This window comes from Gavialis gangeticus, unplaced genomic scaffold (assembly GCF_001723915.1).
Source record: "Gavialis gangeticus isolate Ggan-Ray unplaced genomic scaffold, GavGan_comp1, whole genome shotgun sequence".
Classification (NCBI taxonomy): Eukaryota; Metazoa; Chordata; order Crocodylia; family Gavialidae; genus Gavialis; species Gavialis gangeticus.
This window is the reverse complement of record NW_017729025.1, coordinates 87,731,114-87,750,503: the sequence shown is the minus strand read 5'-3', so window position 1 is coordinate 87,750,503 and position 19,390 is coordinate 87,731,114. Positions and strand designations below refer to the sequence as shown.

The 19,390-nt window shown below is 46.1% G+C and overlaps 1 protein-coding gene across 11 annotated transcripts in view; it reads right to left on the bottom strand.

The window, feature by feature from the left end:
• DPF3 (double PHD fingers 3) overlaps window positions 1-9,059 on the bottom strand; it is a 288,571-nt gene extending 279,512 nt beyond the window's left edge. For 6 of the 11 annotated variants that reach the window (XR_002097703.1, XR_002097707.1, XR_002097705.1 and 3 more), the window contains exon 1: window positions 7,702-9,038. Coding sequence is in view for 3 of the 11 variants with exons in the window: in XM_019519127.1 (XP_019374672.1) it covers window positions 7,702-7,733 (32 nt within the window). In the remaining 8 variants the exon portion in view is untranslated. Of the gene's footprint in view, window positions 1-7,701 lie in introns of all 11 variants that reach the window. The other 5 variants (XR_002097710.1, XR_002097709.1, XM_019519131.1 and 2 more) reach the window with 3 other exon arrangements.
• Between the last annotated feature and the right edge of the window lie 10,331 nt (window positions 9,060-19,390).

The window sequence follows — 19,390 nt, the reverse complement described above, 5'->3', positions numbered from 1 at the left end:
GGTGGGGGGTGGGAGGGGCGTTAAAAAGAAAGTTTAAGTAAGATATTTCTTTTTTCATAATCCATTATATTATTATTCAGAACAGCAAACTAAATTTAAGGCCTACACAACATTGATAGCAGCCCTTTAACAGAAGTCAAGGTCCATTTGAACCAATTCACTATTAAGGTCCTAATTAAGTCCTCAACATAGGCCTAAATAGTAAATTGGCCTTCTGCTTCTCCTTTGAAGAGTAGTGTTCCACCCATAGAGTGGACTTCCTAAGTCAGTGGTTTGCCCTAGAAAAGCCACCTCAAAACCCAGATACTCTCTCCAAATTCATGTAACCTCAGGTATAGACCATACAAAGTTGGCTCCTGCCCAAGGCAAGCCTGCATAGAGACATCCGAATACCACACAGCTACTACCACTGTGATGAGCCCAGAGTAAATACCAAAACAAATAATACAGTTTCACTAAGCAAATACAGCTCTGCCATGAAAGACAATGTGAGCAAGAAAAAGCCAGTACCCAACCAGTGGGGAGATCCTAAAAGAGCTTATTCTCAGCTGGAAGAACCCTTGAGCTATATCACTTCCAGCTTCTCCTGGACAGTTAGCATTAACTATTGTCACGGCATGGGGTCCACAGGGGTCATGATGACCCTAGGGCTCCGTGACCGCGTCTGCTCCACCCTGAGGGCACATTCTAATCTCATCTGACACATCTTGTTAGTTGAAATAATAAGTTGGGAGGCTGCCCAGGAGTTTGTGTGGTCACAGTACTGCTAAACCCCACTAGATCCTGCTGATCTTGGATCCCTTGCCAGGCCTCACTCAAAGTCAGTGCCTCTCAAGACACCCTAAGCCTTATGGGCTAGATGTGTGGCTCCAAAACCATCCCTTTACCATGCCCCATGCCTCGCAGATGGTATTCAAATGTTGGTCCTCTGAGGCCTTGATCTAGCTCGGCCTCCTGTCATTACTGGGCCCTTGGCCCCTGTCTGCTTGCCCTCACTGGCGCTGGGCTCTCTGCACAGTAGAGTGTCCCAGTGAGGCCTCCTCCTCCCTAATAGCCTCATCCCAGTCCACCACATTAAACAACAACATAAATATGAGCCCCTGGACTACAACCAAACAATAACAATAACACTGAGGGCCACACTCTGCACCTTTAAGAGAGCCAGCTGCTCCCTCAGTGACGTGTGCCTCCTAAACCCAGGTACTTCAGGAGCTCCTAGAGCAGGGGCCGACAATTATTTTGGACGTAGGCCGTTTACTGAGTTTTGGCAAGCCATCAAGGGCCGCATGACAGGCAACCATGGGCAGTTAAATATTAATTTTCTAAATTTTGTAGGGGCCCCATGGGCCAAACAGAACGGCCTGGCAGGCCACATCCAGCTCTGGGGCCACATTTTGCCCACCCCTGTCCTAGAGCTCCTCAGTCTTACCAGCAGCAGAATGGCAAACAAGCATCTCTGAGAAGAACTCCTGCCTGGTTGCTCCCAGAGCACTAACCACCTCCAGTCTCAGCCCTGGGGTTTAGATGTGCCCAGGGCCCCTCCTTCTTCTGGTCAGCTGACCAGGTGCAGGTGCAGGCTAATTCCCTCATTAGCCTGCTGCCATGGCAACCTGCACCTGTTGGGGTTCTGCCTGGCTCCTAGGGTCCTCTCTCTATGCAGTTTCTGCCCTTAAAGGAGCAGGCACACCTTAGTGCCCTGTGACAACTGCAGAGAAAAGATTTGCAAGGTAGAGATGAAATGCTCACCTGAGAGTAATCCTGGTATACAGCACTTCAGGGGCAGATCCAGAAGGACAGCAGTACTGCAGTCGTGCACCCTCCTTTGATTCCTGGTCCACCCACAGTTTACTATCAACTGCCTGGTAGTGGCAGCAACATTTCTATTCAGGCAGCGGTGAAGGAATCAATTGACTTCAGGGCTCATCATTGTAATCTACCAAATTCCTTCTAAACTCTTCATTTCACAGGTGTTAATGACCCTCTCTCCTGTTTAATGATCTTGATGTTCCACTAATCAATCTATCCTATCTTCTGTATTGCTACCATCTGTTAGCTGCTCCTGGTAACCTACTTCCTTTTTCACATCCCTGTATCTAAAATTTGAGCTAAAAACAGAAACTCAAGTACAGAGGTATTAACTCAGGTGAACAATAACTCAGGAGTGAAAATAACTTTCAGTGATGCTTTAGATGCACTGTGAAGATGCTAAAGAAGGCTAGATTTTGTTTTATGAATCTAAAAAAGAAATGTACCTTTACTTCTAATGACTACAGGACTAATGAAACAGAATAATTATTTTTGCCTAGTTTATATTTTTAAATATAATATATGAGTGCACATGCTAATTAAGTTATATTTGCTTGCTTCAGTCTTAAACTGAATAATACAGCCCTAGGCCCCTAGGATATTATATTAGTAAAGCCTCTAGTTTCCTTTTCACCAGAAAAAGTATTGTATTATATGTGATGATATACCACACCATCTGCACCCCCTTTTTCAAAATCCTAGATTTGCTCATGCAGCACCTACTGGGTGTTAAGATGAGGTGGCCACATATGGGGGATTATACTTATTATGGTTAACCAGAGTGAAGATAAAATGTCATTTACTTTATTGTTCTGGGTGACTTTATTAAACTTTTATCATCTGAGCCCATTTAATGGAAGTTGGGCAACTAAGATATTGGATGCATCCCTGAAAACATACCCCTAACTCTTAAATTTTCACCTTCCAACATACTCAGTGATTTTTGCCTTCATAGCCATATACTTCCCATATCACCTAGCATGTCTGGCATCGCTTTCAAATTCAAAAAAAGCCACAAATAATAGGCTTTAAAAACCTTTTTTCAGTGACAATTTTCTGATGCCAGCTCCGCTGTCCATACAACCTGACAGCCTGTGACAAGCCAGAACGCCGACAAAACAAAATTACAAAAGCACTACAACTAATCATGCACAAGTCACTCACGCAACCAAGTAAAATGCTGTAACTAGTAACGTATAATTTATCAGAATCTCCCATGTTAAATGGGCATATCCTCGGGCCTTCATAGCATGGCTTCTTTGTTTTCTTGTTTGTTTTTCCTCTAATCTATTTTGTTTTTTATCTTCATATTTCACTGTACACACACCATAACTACGTTCATCTATCATTTCAGCAGAAGGCAAGGACTGTGGTATAGTAAGAACAGTTTCAATAACAACGACAATTTTGGCCAGAAAGGCACCACACCTGGGTGTGTTTCTGTTTTTAAGTGACTTCAAATAATGTAAGGAACACACAGGACACTTGGTAGAGATTTTGATCAAACAATTTAATGAGTGCAACAACCTTGTTACCAGAAGATGACTCAACTTTGTAACATTCAAATCACTGTCATGCTATTTGTCAAAACTGAAGCACAGCCCAAAATGTCCATCTTTTGTTTTTATTTGTTAACCCCTGCTGAAAGAAGTACTGCACATTACACTTTCAGCATAACATTTAAAATCAGCAACCAGAAGGCTATGTAGTAACATCCAAGAAATAGGTCCTCATCAGCACTTAATCATAATTTGGGGCTGGCTTAAGGAATGTTAAGGCAACGTGGAGCCCTTCTGCTCCAAGACACAGGCTGGAATTTAGGCTAGGTCTCAACTGACCAAATGTCATTGCCATCCAAGAGCTGTCCTACAGGCTGCATGAAACACCTATGTGATTTCTAGCAGGAAATAGGTGCCCATAGTGCAAAATCCACCATAGCAATATTCTCAACAAGTGTTGACTTACCCAAGTAAGAGAGACTGTACTACCCCTACCATCCTGATGGCCCCTCTTCAATGTCTTCAGGACAGTTATCACCAGCAGTGCTAACCCAGAGTTTAAACTATCCTGAGGAAATCACTCTTCCTTATGAGCAGCGAGACTGAGAATTGAAGTGTGAGCAAGTCTCAAGCAAAAAAAGGCCGCCGCCTCAATTAACATATGCTCCAGTTAGTGTGTTTAATTGACAACCTGAAATAAAAGTCAGCTGTTAGGATAAAGACAGTTGGGGGGGAGAGAATCAGCTCTGCTTCTGGATAAGACTTTTTAAATTACAAGATCTTAATTACATTAAAAGCATGATGGCACCATATGTACATCACTATTAAACTAAAGATGGAGGGAGTGCAACTGGGTTCAGGGACTGAAAAGTAGGATTGCTGAGTTCTAGTTTCAGCTCTAACAGATTTGCTCTGTGAGCTGAAAAGTTTTTTTCTGGTTGCTGTGAGATTTAATTCACTGATGTTTCTAAAGTACATTGAAAGGAGTTGATTGACATTAACAGTGATACAAAATATTACTTAACAGTATTTGTACCTTCCATATCTTGTAGCTCATATTGCAGGGAATGATACAGAAAGAAAACATATGACCGACATAGTAATTTAAAACCCACCATTATCCACTGGTAGCGCGTGTGTCTGTTCTGCCTATTCAGAGCAGTGTGTTTCCCTAGACAACTGCCATCTTCCTTTTACACATTCTGGTGAACTCAGACCACCAGGATCTCTGTCCTTAGAACTATGTTGGCAAACAACAAGGCATTAAGCGGCAGAAACAACGAACAGTTGTTTCAGGTGGGTCGGACCACAGAAGAAACAGGGAGGAAGAAGGCACAGAAGAGCAGGAGACACCCAGAGTGATCAAACAAGGGGAAAAAGACAGCTAGACAGAAAAGGAGACAACTGTAATTTAAAGAGTTGCTGGGCATTAATGAGAGAGCTGGTACATTGATAGTCAATGTGATGCATCAACATCAGATATCCAGCTATACTGGAATATGTTATCCCACAAGGACTAGCCTCCAATAAACAGAGTAACCCATGTGTCTATGTGCTGAACATAGAGAGAACACTGTTCGTAGATAAATGCATAAAATATATAGGATAGGATCTCCATCCGTGGAGGTTTTTAAGACCCAGCTAGACAAAGCCTTGACTGGGGTGATCTAGCTGGGGACAGTTCTGCTTTGAGCAGGGGGGTGGATTAAATGACCTCCTGAGGTCCCCTCCAACCCTCATTTTCTATGATTCTTTGATACCTGAGCTACGATTTCAGCCTATAGTATCTACATTGTCCCCCATCTCAGAGCAAAACCTTTGTGTAGCCAGTTTCTGTAGGGGGCGTCTGTGGGTTTTGAGACACAATCAAAACGCAGACGGAGGAAATGCAAATGTCATTCAGCTCCCTTTCATTGTCAGGAAGGACACATGAGGCTAAAACACTGTGCACTGCATCCTTTCCCCCCTATTATGTGTCTTACTGCTTTTGTCCTAATTTATCCCATGCATAATTTATTTACATGTGTATTGTTTCCTGATCAGCAACTTTAAAGAATAAATGAAAATTATAAAATGTTTTATTAAACAAGTTGTTAATAAAAAAGACAGATGGTGTCAGACAGCCTGCTCCAATCCTGCTCCCTCTGCACAGCGTTCGTACTTTAAAAGGCATACAGAGAAAAGCAAACCCTGCACTTGATGCCTATTGTTTCCTCTCCTTTCACCCCAGGGGAAGGGGGGGAGAGCTAATTATAAAGGGTCCAACCCTGCTCCCACTGACTTCAGTGGCAACAGGATTAGGCCCCCAAAGAATGTAAGTGCACGCAAAACATTGGCAGGATCGATCAGCTGATGTTAGAAATTACCGTGTGGAGGTAACGAGCGCCCCAAATATACCCGGGGGCAACCTAACGGTCCATAATCATGTCTTGCAGTAAGGGCGACACCTTCGTGCCATGCCCCCGTTCTTCTTGCACTCTCCCGCCGGCTTCCTCCATTGGCTCGAGCGGAGTTATCCCCATTTGGCCCCCACGAAAGCAGGAGGGGAGCCCGGCGCGGACACGCACACTCCCTCTCTCCCTCTCTCTCCAAGAAGGTTCAAATCCCTTTTCGGCAGCTCGCCCGTAAGAGCAGCGGCGCCTGAATGACTTTCCCAAAAGGGGAATCAGACCCAACCTTCCAACTCTTCATATTTCCATAAGGGTGTAAATAAACTCAGCTCCCCGCCCCCCCGGCCCCCCCGCAGAGAGGGGCAAAGACAGACCCAACAACCTGTATTGTGTATAGTCAGAGATTGTTTTCAGGCACCTAAGTTGGCAACAATGAATGCGCACGATCTAACTCTTCTTGTCTCGTCTTTCTTAATTGGGAGGAAAAAAATACTCAAGCGCTCTAAGCAGCAGCAGCAGCAGCAGCAGCAGCAGCAGCAGCAGGAGGCGGCGGCGGCGGCTGCGGGAGAAAGGGCACGGGGAGAAGTTGGCGTGAGCGAGCCCGGCATCAAGCACCCGATGCAAGTGGCGGAGCACTGCCCACTGCGGGCGCCTCCAGCGCTTATTCAGGTTTCTTTCTCGTTCAAAAAAAAAGAAAGAAAAAAAAGCATCAGCTTCTCGGGGAAGGCGCCCCGGGCCGCTGCCCCATGGGGAGGCTGCTTCACGTGAGCAAAGGGCTGCTGCCACAATGGAGAGAGGTAAAGGCGGCGGCTGCGTGCCCCCCTCCAGCTCGCTTGGGTACAGCAGCGGGGAATCCCTGGAAAAGCCCCCGGCTGCGTCTCCAACTCGGCTGCGAGGGAGCGGAGTAGCGAGGGCGCCGCAATCGCATCGCTAAAAACTGCAAGGCGCCCGCGCCAGGTGCCGCGAGCGGGCAGGGAAGTGGTTTCCCCCGGGCTAAGGCAGCCCCTGCCCTCGCCACGCCCGGGGCGAACCCCGCTCTCCCTAATGCCGTCGGGGATTAGCGGCAGACGGGAAAGCAGGGACGCGATCCGGGGCAAGGCGGCTGCTCCTGTGTCTCCTTCCTCCCTCCCTCCCTCCCGCTTTAAAGCCGCCTTCCTTGGAGCTCGGGCAGCCCCGCGGGTTTGTGCGGCGCAGGCACCTGTCCCCGACTCTCCGCCTCTCGTTTCCTAGCAAGCAGCCGCCCGGGCTCCCCCGTGGCCGGAGCCGGGCACGCTGGGGCTCCGCGGGTCCCTCCCGAGCCGGAAACCGAGCTGAGCCCCGGGGGCCCCTGTCAAAGCGAAAGGCGCTCACATGCAAAGCAGAGCTCCGCACTTCCTGCCTTGCCCCGGCCAGTCCTGACCCGGCTCATTCATTTCGTGTCAGGCCGGCCGTGGCGGAGCGCGGCCGCGGTGCCCCCGCCCCCGCCCCGGGGACCTGAGCCGCCGGCCTTGCGGCCCGCTCCCAGCCCGCTCCGCCAAGTTCGTCCCAACTCCGCGCCAGTTGCGAAAGAAAAGTCCTGGCTCGGGCGGCGGCGCCGCGAACGCGAGCGGCGCCGGAGCCGACTTCCGAGCCCAGCCTCCTCCCCGGCCCCGGGCGCCCGGACAGCGGGCGCAGGACACTGGCAAGTGCACGCACCCCCGCCGGGTCCTCCGGGATCTCGGCGTTTCCCAGGTCCGCGCAGCCCGGAGAGCTGCCAGGCAGCGCCGGGGCCACCCTCCCCGCCTCCCTCCCCTCCAGCCCCCCGGGCCAATTAAGGAGACAAATATAACAATTTCTTCTCGTTAATTTCAGCGCCGGGCGCCCGTGCGCGGGGCACAAACAGAGAGTGGGTGCGAGCGAGGAGGGCAGCCGGGGAGAGCCGCGCGGAGGCTGCAGGCGCGCGGCTCCGGCTGGCAGCGAGCGGCGGAAAGGCGCCTTTTTTCATATTGAAACCACGCGGAATATGTACATTTTTGATTCCTACTTACGCTTTCAGGGGGTTGTGAATGACAGTCGCCATTTTGCTACAATGTAACAGAATATTGTGCCTCGGAGTTCTAAAGGTTCGCTCAGGGGAAGCGGCCAGCCAATCCAAGCGCGGGATACCGGCCCGCGATCCAATCAGGGGCCGCGGGCGGAGCTCGGGCTCTGCTAGTTATTAGGGGAGCTGTCAAAGCCCAGAGGTCACTCCCTCTCTGTAGAACTGGGAGCGAGCAGGTCTTAAAGGGGCAGTTCACACTCCCAGGGCTGTCACCGCCCCGAATTTGAGTGAGGGGGGTGAGTGGGAGGAGGGAAAGACTTTTTGCAGTTATCTCACTGTTTCTTTAAAGAAGAGAGGCACAGAGAGAGAGAGCAAGAGAGAGAGCGAGAGCGGAGTAGGGGATAAAGCATGGGTCATTCATTGTCTCCTTGCCTTGCTGTCGCTGCCTTGCATTTCCCAGATGGCATGCCCCCTTCTTCACGTGCCAGGATTGGATGCATGCCATTTCACCAGGAAAATAAATTACATGAGTACTGACATTTGATTCCGCATTAGATCCTGAAGCTTTTCATTATTATTCCCCAATGTGTTTCCCTTTCTTGAAAGCCATTTTCCTCTTTAGGCTTCTTGGAAATGCTAGTGCTAACAGTGACTCCAGGGCAGAGCCCCCTCCCCTAGGAATTTCTCAATGTCAGTCATCCAGCTCCTGCAACCAGTGCACTGGTTACATAATGCACAGTGGCCAAACCAACTGCCTGCTTGTTTTCTGTTTTTCCCACAAAGCAATTTCTAAAGTTAAGCGCCTGGGCTAGCATGTTGAGACCAAGTCATCTGATCCTTCGGCAGAGAAAGGGAGGAAGGGAGGCTTTTAACTTTCATATTCATGACACCTAGTTTTGTGGTGGCAAAGTAACTTGGAGGCCAGTAGTTTTGCAGCAGGTGAGGTGCCATTAAAGTTGACTGACAGGAGAGTCACCCAGCTCCAGGAAGTCTGGGTTTGCCTGTAACTAGGACTTTGCAAGTGAATAATCCAACATGAGCTAAGAGATTCATAAAGTGCCTAGTTCTGATTTCAGTGCATCTTAGAGGCCACTCCATTAAAGTTATGAAGTTACACCAGTGTAATCTGGCCTAAAAAAGGTCTGAATCAGACCCACAAAGTTTGGTTTGATATTAGTGGAGGTTTTTTTCATGCAAAACTTCACTACCTCAAAGGTCTTTTTTCCCTTCAGGCATCCCTCTGACCCTCAAAAAAATGAAACATAGGCCTGATTTTGGTGTGAACAGAAGAACACAAATCAGGAGAAATTCAAGTGAAATCAATAAAGTTACACTGCTTTTGTACCAACATGAGGGACAAGGGAATAAAGATTTGATTATAATCATTCAGACAACCAGAGTAACAATGGAAGTATCAATAATTCATTATATATTCAGATGTCAAAAGAAGTAGGGACAGCAGTTCTGGACTACTGAGCTGAATTAAGAAAGGGCTAAAATGGTTATAACAAATCTCTTTTTTTTATATCTAGGAATTTTTCAACATAAGGGGTGAACAGAAAAAAAGTTGCAGCAAACAAGATAAAGATGTAAGAGGGGAGATACAAGGAGGGAAGGATGGAGTCAAAGAAAGAGATGAGGGAGTACACATTTGTTTCCCTGCCCTAGGGGTGTTTCAAAAAAGCTAGATCAAGTCTTTTCAAATGTGTCTACCGTCCCTCTTCTCAAGAATGTTGCCTGATTAGCTGACAGGTCAAACAAATTACTGTGCCAAGTTTCTATCCCTGAAGGTGATCTACTCTTTCGTCTAAGCAGATCACCTTCTGTCCCTGAAGGTGATCTACTCTTTCCTCATAAGCCTTTTGGCTAAACGCACTTCTGCTCTACAGAACCCAGATTTTCATGCATCATAGCATTTCCAAGCTGTTGGGACGTATCCCAAAACACAGTCATGGGAAGTAAATGTTATTGTATGATTCTATAAAATATAGTAAGCACTCAGCTAACACTGAGTACAACAGGCTTCTTATGTTTGGCTCGCAAGGAAGATCATGCACAAACTTAAAAGCTTTTGTAAATGGGCAAGTGATATATGAGAGACAGAGAAATGAACAGGTTAGTGTGTATGTGTACCAATGATCCAAGGTAGAGGACAGCATAACTGTTTCACTGCATGGCATAGGCCCTATCCTGCTGGCAGAGATTGTCTGTTAGCTTACTGATTCTTAGCCAGGGTGCCAGGACACCCTGGGATGCCACAGGAAGTGTAAGGATATACTGACAGCGAGTTGTGAAAAGATAAGCAGACAGGGGCAACTCCCTGCCTAGCTATTCCCCCACCCACACTGTCTGACCTCTCTGCACCGAGGTAAGCACTGAAATAAATACAGTAGGTTTTGAAATTGGGTGCCACTCACTAAGCAAAAGTTACAGAGGGGTGCCTTGAGTCTAATCAGGTTCACTGAGTCTAAAAAGGCTGAGAACCACTCCTTTAGCTAAAACGGTGGGAGGTAATTGGCTCTGTCTCCATCCTCACAAAAAAAAAATCTTACTTCCATGGGAACTTAAACACTGCCACCATGGGACACCAGGTGGTCATGGATTTGTTCACATAACATTTATTTATACTTGTGGTACCCACCTGCCTACAGAAAGCTGACACCTAGATGCTATATATAGTAATTTATTCTGGAATCTTATGATGAACTTCTGTTATATGTGTGAGGATTATATCAAACTCCTTTGGTTGTTTCACCTGTACTCTTCCCATTAATCCATCTCTATGTATCATTTATACTCTGCCCTCCCCCACCCCCAGCACCTTCAGAAGATACTATGTTACTGTATATTGTTCCAGAAGTTATTTCTTTTCCCCACAAGCTACACCTTTGTGTTCAGGTGTACAGCCAGCCCTCAGACACAATGTTGGTGGTTCTTCTATTTACTATGAAGCAAATTTCAACCAAATATTTGCATGCTTAGCATATTAGCCAGAGATCCAAAATAGGCATCATTCAGTCTCAGAACAGTGACAGCTTTCTATATGGGAAAAATAAATAAGTTAATGCATCTCAAATGCCTGCAGAGCCAAAGGAGGGCTATGAGTTGTGCTCTGGAAAGGGGAGACACCCAACCAGGCAAAGTCCTAGGATATTGTACCAACAAATGGTAATATTTTAAAGGTAAAGCAAAAAGCTGTTGTAGGTCATTTGTGTGAGTTTAATGAGTCTCTCAGGGGCCTATGTTTGACTCATAGGCCCCTGAGCTGCAGGCAGTGGAGAAGGCTGAAAATATAGTTCTAAGCCATATCTGTGCTTCCTTGAGCCTTAAGTCATGTAGGTGTTGGGCCAGTCCCAACTCCCAACAACCCAAATTGACTGACAGTGTAGACAATGGCATGGGGGCCCATAAGCTGGCCATAAGAAACCCACACTGCCTGCTTTTCTCAGCCACATCTCATATACCAATGGTCAGCACCAGGGGCAGCACAGATCTATCTACAGGGCTGTTATGCTACTTGAGGGTCTTTCTACGCAGCCACAGGACAGCTTTGCAATATCAGAGCATTGCAGAATCCAGCTAATGGGCAACTAAGGCATCTAGCTTTACTGGCAAAGGCATACAAATAATAAGTTTTACCTCAAACATTTCTAGAATATTGTCCCAGTAATGCATATGTCATATAAATACATAAGAAGTTGGTATGCTGCATCAGCTGTTATAGATTCTTGTTTAGGATAACCTATTCATTCATGGCTTCACCACTTGTGATTAATGCAACCATTGATTACTCATGCTAGTAAAACCTTTTCCTGCACCATCACAAATTGTATTTTCTGCCTCACATGCTCACCAAAACATACACACTTTCATCATTAACTGAAATCACAGGAGAATGCAAGAAGATGAAAATGATTTTAAAATCTTTAGCATAATAAAATAGGTAGGCAGACTTTTAACAAGGCACTTCCAGCTACTTTTAAAGCCAACATTTAAAATTAAAAAAAGGAGGGGGGTAGTAGGGAAGGGGTCATATAAACCTAGTGGGTGGAATCTGTTCCATCAATGCAAAGTCTGGGTATTCAAGCTTTATATACATAGAGCATGAATAGTTTTAGGAGCTGAAACTCATGTCTCCAAATCAGACCTAATGAGTAGGGCTTGCAATATGATTCACTGCTACAGGAGAAAAGTAGCTGTAGCTCCTCCATGTAAGTTCAATGGAGATTTGGGACTACTGGATTGGCACCTCTAACCTACTCCCCTTCAGACTTCTGCACTTGTAAGTTCTTTTCTTTCTTTCTTAATTGGAGGGAAAAATAATCAAGAAATCTAAGCAGCAGCAGAAGGAGGATGTGGGAGAAAGGATACGAGGATAAGTTGGTGCGAGTGAGCCTGGCATCAAACACCTGATGCAAGTGGCAGAGCATAGCCCACTGCAGGCACCTTCAGCGCTTATTCAAGTTTCTTTCTCATTCAAAAAAAAAAAAAAAAAAAAAGCATCAGCTTCTTGGGGAAGGCACCCTGGGGCCACTGCCTCATGGGGAAGCTGCTTCACATGAGCAAAGGGCTGCTGCCACAATGGAGAGAGGTAAACACTATAAATTCTTACAGCATATAAAGGGAAGTCCTGCCTCTATACAAAGTTCTATTTTTGCTGTAACTCTTTTATATTACAACTCAGTTTCACCCTAGGTGAATTGTTTCTTTTCTCTCTTTGAAGTTTCATTGCAGGTTGTGTTTTCATTTCAACACTGCTGAGGAGTGTAAAACAAAACACAAATGCCAAAGAACTGGCAGGAGATGCCAGCTAGCACCTAGTGTGAAACCTGTCTGATTCTCTAAACTGAGAAAAATACAGAAGGCAAACAATGGCTAAAAAGTGGTAAAAAAAATCTACCAATGCTCACACTTCATTTCAACTCTCAAAGAGCTAATGTGAGACAAGCAGCACACTAGCTTATTTATGGATAATGAAGTTTCAATGCTAAGTGCTCATAAGGGCCTAAGCCCCTGCAAGCATGCTCTGTGCAAGGAAATTCCCTTAACTTCAAGTGTAGCTCGTGTTTGCAAAACAGGGCCCCATTTCTATAGACATTCTGTAACCAACCTGAAACCTTAACCCCATTTTTATTTATTTAAAGTTCTGTAGACATCTCATGTGTACAGTGTTCCTTGTCAGTCCTCCTCCTCATTTTCTTTGATCTCCACCTCAGTTAACTCAAAGTGGAGGGAAAGGTATCAATGTCAAAGTTACAGACTCAATGCCAGTCTTCTACAGACGCATCATCTAGAATTCTAATACAGGTTTCCCTCGATTTATACGGTAGATGCATTCCCAGGGAATGGCACATAAATTGAATTTGCATAAAGTGAACCCAGTTTACAATGAAACAGATAACAATGCATTCCCATGGCAGTGAGGGAGGGAGGGAATGAGGCTGGGGCTAAGGAAGGGGCGGGGAGAGGGGTATGGCACAGCCCAGTGGCTGCAAGCAGGTGGTGTCTGCTGCTCCCAAGGCTGCAGCAGGGGTGGCACCATACTTTTTGTGGTGCTCGAGGTGGGCAGCAGCACCACTCATCCGGCTTCTTCCCACTCACCCCACTGCTCCACTTCTCCTCACTCACCGCAGCCCCTGCTGAATCTGTTGCAGGAGTGGCTAACACCAGCTGCCTGCAGCTGCTGGGTTGCACCATGCCCTGAACCACCTGGTGCGGCACAACCCAGCAGCTGTCAGCAGGCAGCACCTGCTGCTCCCAGGGCTGGAGCAAGGGTGGGCAGCAGCCTACAGTGGAACAAGAGCAGGCTGGGGCCGGTGGTGGCACCAGGCTCTTTCCAGTGCTCGGGAGTGGTGCTGGGAGGTGCTATGGCAAATTTTGGGGTGGCAGCAGCATCCCTCCCATCACCGCAGCCCACCCCAAGTGCTGGAATGAGCCTAGTGCTGCCGCCAGCCCCCACCTGCTGTGGCTGCCAGCCCCAGCCTACTCTTGTCCCACTGCTGCAGCCCTGGGAATGGCAGATGCCACCTACTTGCAGGCCCTGGGCTACACCATGCTGGGGGGTTCAGGGCACAGTACCCCAGCAGAAGCGGAGCCCCAGAGGGTTCAGGGCGCAGGGCAGCCTGGTGGCTGAAAGCCGCTGGCATCAGCTGCTCCCAGAGCAGGTGCTGCAGTGAGTGGGGCCCTGACCCAATGGCCCTTTCCCCTCCCCTTACCTCTGCCCTCTGCTCACAGCCCTTTCCCCTCCCCTCACAAACTCACAGACTTCCCCACTAAAGAGAGGGTGGAGTGCGCCTATGCCAATCATATAACAGTGAATTTACCTTGCATATAACAAATTTCAGGTATAAAAAGGGTCCTTGCATAAGAGCAAATTCATATAAATCAAACCCACATAAATCAAGGGAAACCTGCATTACAGAAGTCTTAATCTGTCTGTCTGTAACGCTTTATTCTCACTCTGATTGGTTGTCTGAAACAACCAATCAGAGTGCTCCAAGAGCATTTGGGTCAGAAGGAGGTGGCAAAGCGCTGCCACGATGGCAAAGACAGAGCAGGGGCTAGGCCTCATCCCCCCCCCCACCCCCACCCTGGTCCCTGGAGGCGGCAGCAGGTGGAGTGGGCCCAGCCCTCAAGCGGCGGTGGGGGGAAGGAGAAGGAGTGGCCCTGGCCCAAGGGCCTGATGTGGTGGGGGAAGGGGAGCAGCAGCCCTGGGCCCTGAGCCTGATGTGGTAGGGGGAGCCAGGGTTAAACCCCAAGTGGCAGGGATGGGGGTGTAAGGGGCCCAGATGAGGCGTGGCAGACACAGGGCTCCATCCCTGCCATCATTCTTGATGGGCAATTTGCTAGTCTTATAGAGTCAGCATAAGAAAGATAACTGAAGAGCTATGCTGAGTATAAATCAGTTAAAGTAATTCATTCCTTTCAATTTTAGGACTCCCGTTCTTAACAGGCAACATGCAAGGTTTAATTTTGTTTTGTTTTTAAACAAATTCCCTTTGCCATAGTAATCGGTGCTGAATGCCCCTGGCTAACAAATTCCAAATGTCAGGTTCTGGTTTTAGGCCCATCTCCACAATACCTTATTGACTATTCCTCTTGGCCTTGTGTGACAGGACCTGGCCTTGGAAGGTAGCTGTGGCAACCCCAACAGCCAGATTAATCGTACCCCCTCCCCCCTGCCACTTATTCTCATCCAGTCCCCGAGTTACTGCCCTGTCCCAATTGCTATGCCTTAATGTGACATTAGTATAAAGTTAGGGAGACTGAGATCAGGATGAAACCGTAGCTGCCTCACTCTACCCTGCTCATCATTGGGGAAGCGGAGGAAAGGAACCTCACTGAGCTGCTATCTCCTCAAATTGGTCTCAACCACTGCCCTTGTGTGTTCTTATCCTGCTCTGCTCTGGTCCCCAAGATCCTGCATCAATGCTTTGGGCCATCTTATTGTTCAGTGCTGGACTTCTGGTCCTGTGTTAGTGCTCTGGATACCTGGCCCAGCAACTAAAATGCTCTATGTCTTATTGGCACCGATTGTAGCCTCCATCCCTGCCCCCACCCCCAAGTCTCACAGGTCTTCCTCTTTGGGGCTGTCTTCTACCCACAGCTTGCTTCCACCCTACCTCAACTTCTGCCCCCCGGGCACCCCCACCTTACTGTATGCTGCTGGACCCCTTAGCTTGCAGCTCCAAAATGCAGTATGCTTCACTGGCTCCTCCATTATGGCCTCCTTCTCCCCTTAAGTCACTCCTGAACTTCATGGTGGGTATGTTGTTGTATTCATGTTGGTATAGGACAACAAAAATAAATGCTTAACCAAATTAACTAACCCATCTAGGTAACCCCTACTACAGAGAGGATCCTCCCTGTCCCTACTAGCTGGCTTCCACCAGCTCCTTGAGGTACCTGATCTCTCCATACATCCTAAGCTCAACCAGCTCTCCATGGAGCTGTTCTTCCCATGCGACTCAGGACCAGAGTGACTCTCTGGCCCTGGAGCCAAGCTCATATCCCTGCAAACACAGTCCCTTTCCTGTCACCTGATCCCTGCCTCTAAAGGTCAGATACAGGGGTTTGCCATCTGCCAGTCTAAGTGGGCTTATTTGTTCCCAGTCAAGCACCCTCTGTGCTGCCTTGCAGACCTTAGTTCTGCTACTTGGCCCTACTCTGTGACAGAGGTTACTTAGTTGCCTAATTAGCAGCAACCTGCTCAGCTCTACTAGAGCCACCCTTTAATCCTCTGCCTGGAGCCCAGCCCTCACACTCTGCCCCCCTTCCATCTCCCTTCAGGAAAGTAGCCTGCAGCTTTCCTGTGTCTTTGGAGTTATTCCTTTCCCTTTCGGCTCCCTGTGCCTTACTGCTGACCCTCAATCTGCTGCCTCTTTCTTCCTTACAATAACGGGGTACAGATTCCTCATTACACTTGTTGCTGGGATATTCTCCGTGCACTTGCTCTATACTTCTGGGATTTTTATGAATGTTCTTTATGTTCACTTTGAGAATGCAAAGAGCTACACTAGGGGAAAATAAACTACTCCAAGCTACCTTGTAAGAAGGAAAGAGAAGTTTTGGAGCAGTAAGAGGAGGGAGTAGTAAAGCTCTACCTTCCAGTTTCAATGTCAACTAATACATGTTTCATCCCACCCCTCTGAAGCAGATGAACAAGACCGTGTTTACAGAAAAGCTATAACCAAATCAAGGGACCTACAGTTGTTCTTTGACTGAAATACAACTCAGTCAAAGTATAAATAGTGTAAATGGGACGTTACTGTGTGTCCCAGCTGTAGTGTAAATGGGACATTACTGTGTGTGCTTCACTAAGCAAAAAATACACAATGGCCAGGATCACAGTTAATCTCTTTCTTCCCCTTTAATTTCTAATAACGATACCAGGGGATACCCATGAGGCAAGCACTTCATCTGTATTGTACATAGAGCCTAAGGGCTCTGTCTATGTAGTTACAATTATTTTTAAACACAGATTTCTAACGTGGTGGTCCAAACTGTTATAAAATGACTTCGTTCTGCCTATGTGAATAGAAAAATACATAATATAACAATACTAACCAGGCCTAATCCTGATAAATGTATTGATTGACATTATGAAGTGCTTTGAAATCTACTGAAATAAAGCATTATATATTACTTCCTTAAAACGTAAATTCTTCAGTACTTTTGTGTGTGAAGATAAGTTCAAAGTATGAATCTACTGTAACCAGTACAGTGATATCCAAGTCTATGCAGGTTGAATCCGTAAGGGTGCAAACAAATGTCACATTTCTACAGTGAGAAAATGCTTGTCCTGGGATCCTACATATGCATGAGTCTCCTGTCCCACGTTAAGTACCTGTGAAGCATGCAAGATAAAATGTACTGACACTTTTTCCCCAGAACAATGCTGTGAAGCTAAATTAATCCTGGGTCATTCAAGGTAATTATGAGGCAGGCTGTGGTCACCTATCTTGCAGAGGGGCAGCAATACAGCTTGAAAGGACTACCTGTATAAATGGCTGCACAGCTCCTGTTATGATCCAGGTTAAAACATGGGACTATGAGGACTGCCTCAAATGAGATGTCCATTTACAGCCTAGGAGAAGTGTACATCACCATTTGCTCAATCTACTAAGGATGTGCCTACGCTGTGTGTTGTAGGATTGCAGACTGTAGGACTTCTTGGCAAAGTGAATTATCGTGTGTGAAGAGTAGGCATACCCTTAGAGTAGTATTTTATTTGGTATCATGAGTGGGTAGAACTGGACTGTGGTTAATCTTGAAAGTGTCACTATTTTTCTCTAGCTTGCCCCTTGCTTTGTTGTTGTTTTGAACTCTTCAGGTAAGCAAAGAAAAAAGCTGTGCTATAATAAAAAATTGTTACTTTTGTAGCACATGTAGATCTTGCATGTTATTAATCTCCTTTTAACAGCAAAATTACTCTACATTTTAAAAAATAACTACAAGTTTAAAAAACTTTTGTCAAAAACAATTTTTACCCATAAGAAAGTGTCAGTTTTGACCTTTTTCATATTTCTTTACCAGCTTTAGGAAAAAAATAGTTTCATTTTGAAATGAAATATTCATTTAATTTCAGTGTTCAAAAAAGGAAAATAATTACCCCCTTCTGCCGATGAATGGTTAATGATCTTTACAGGAAGCAAGAGCTTTTTGGTGATAACTTTTATTGGACCAACTGTTTAAATAATGACTTTTAGCCAACTTCTTTATTACCATTTCATTTTTCCTTTTCTACTTCCCCATTTTTTCAAAACATTTTTCAATTTTTGAAAAGTGACAGAATAAAAAGGAAAGATACTAAGTTTGCTACTCTGTACTTTTTCAAAATTGACACTTCAGGAGTTGAGGATGAATAGAATAAAAAAGGTGGGAAAAATTTTAAAAAGCCCACAAAGGGAAGAAAGCTTTGATATTATTCTTTATTGCATTAAGTTATAGAATGGAGAGAAAGGAAGAAAAATAATTTTCTCAAAAAAATGTTGTAGATCATTTGTAATATTTTACTCCAAGCCCTACCATATGGGGAGAATTTTAAAATTTTCTATTTAAATTGTTTTTCCATTTTTTTAACAAGCCTTACTATGCAGAGAAAGTAACAGACACAGAGTTATTAAACAGCATGCCTAAAGAATCACATTATGATGCTAAGGCTGTTAAACTACTGTAAACCTCTAATGTAGATATGTTGCACAACACAAGACTCAGCCTGAGAAAGTGTGTAAGCTATACCGTGTGTCTAAATTGCAGAGTTCCAAACCTTGGTTTATTGCTCCTGATGTTTACATCAGGGTCTAGCATCTGTGTTAGTATAAATTCCCCTAATATAGACAAGCTTTTTCTACATTACACCATTTCACTAGCACAGCTATGTCAGCTAGATGAGTAAAAAAAGTCACATCTCCTAGCCAACATAGTTATGTTGGCAAAACCCCCACCGCGGACTCAGCTATACCAGCAAAAAAGCACATTAATTGACTTGGCTTGTGTCATTCAGGGAGGCAGTGTACCCAAGCCAGCAGAAAAACTCTTCCTATTGGTATCTCCACTAAGGGCTCTGGTTACATATCTAGACTGGCATAGGTATAGCTGCAGATGCTCTTTGAGACTAGGGACAGACATTACACGTAAACCAGTATAAGTGCTCAGGAACTGGTTTAAACCTGTAACAGTACAGATGTTCAGTGCACATAAGCCAGTTTGAAAATGGCTGAAACCAGTTTGAGATAAACCTGGCTGAATGTAGTATCAGACTTAAGGCAGAGTTGCATCAAACCAGTTTATGCAATGTCTGTCCCAGATGCCTCGCTGGTTTAAGTAATATCAGACTCCCCCAGCATGCCAGCATGCTCTCTGGGCTCGCTGGACCTCTCTGCTCCACAGCAGAGCTCATCCCTCCCCTCTGCTCCCTGGCTGGAGCTTGGCAGAGACTGCAGGCATCTGCCTGCTTCCCTCCTCCCTGCTAACCAGGAATTGCCCCCTCCCCTCTGCCTTACACAGATACCTCTTAGCATTAGCTAGCAGACCACATGCTGGCTAGTGTCCATGCTATAGCAGACCAGGCAAAGGCAGAATCAACAGGTACCTGTAATGTCCTTCTGTTGTTTTCTTAATGGTCTGATAAACACTATGTTATCAATTCCCTGCTGGGCTGGTCAGGACGGGAGGGGGACCCCTCCCTAATCAGA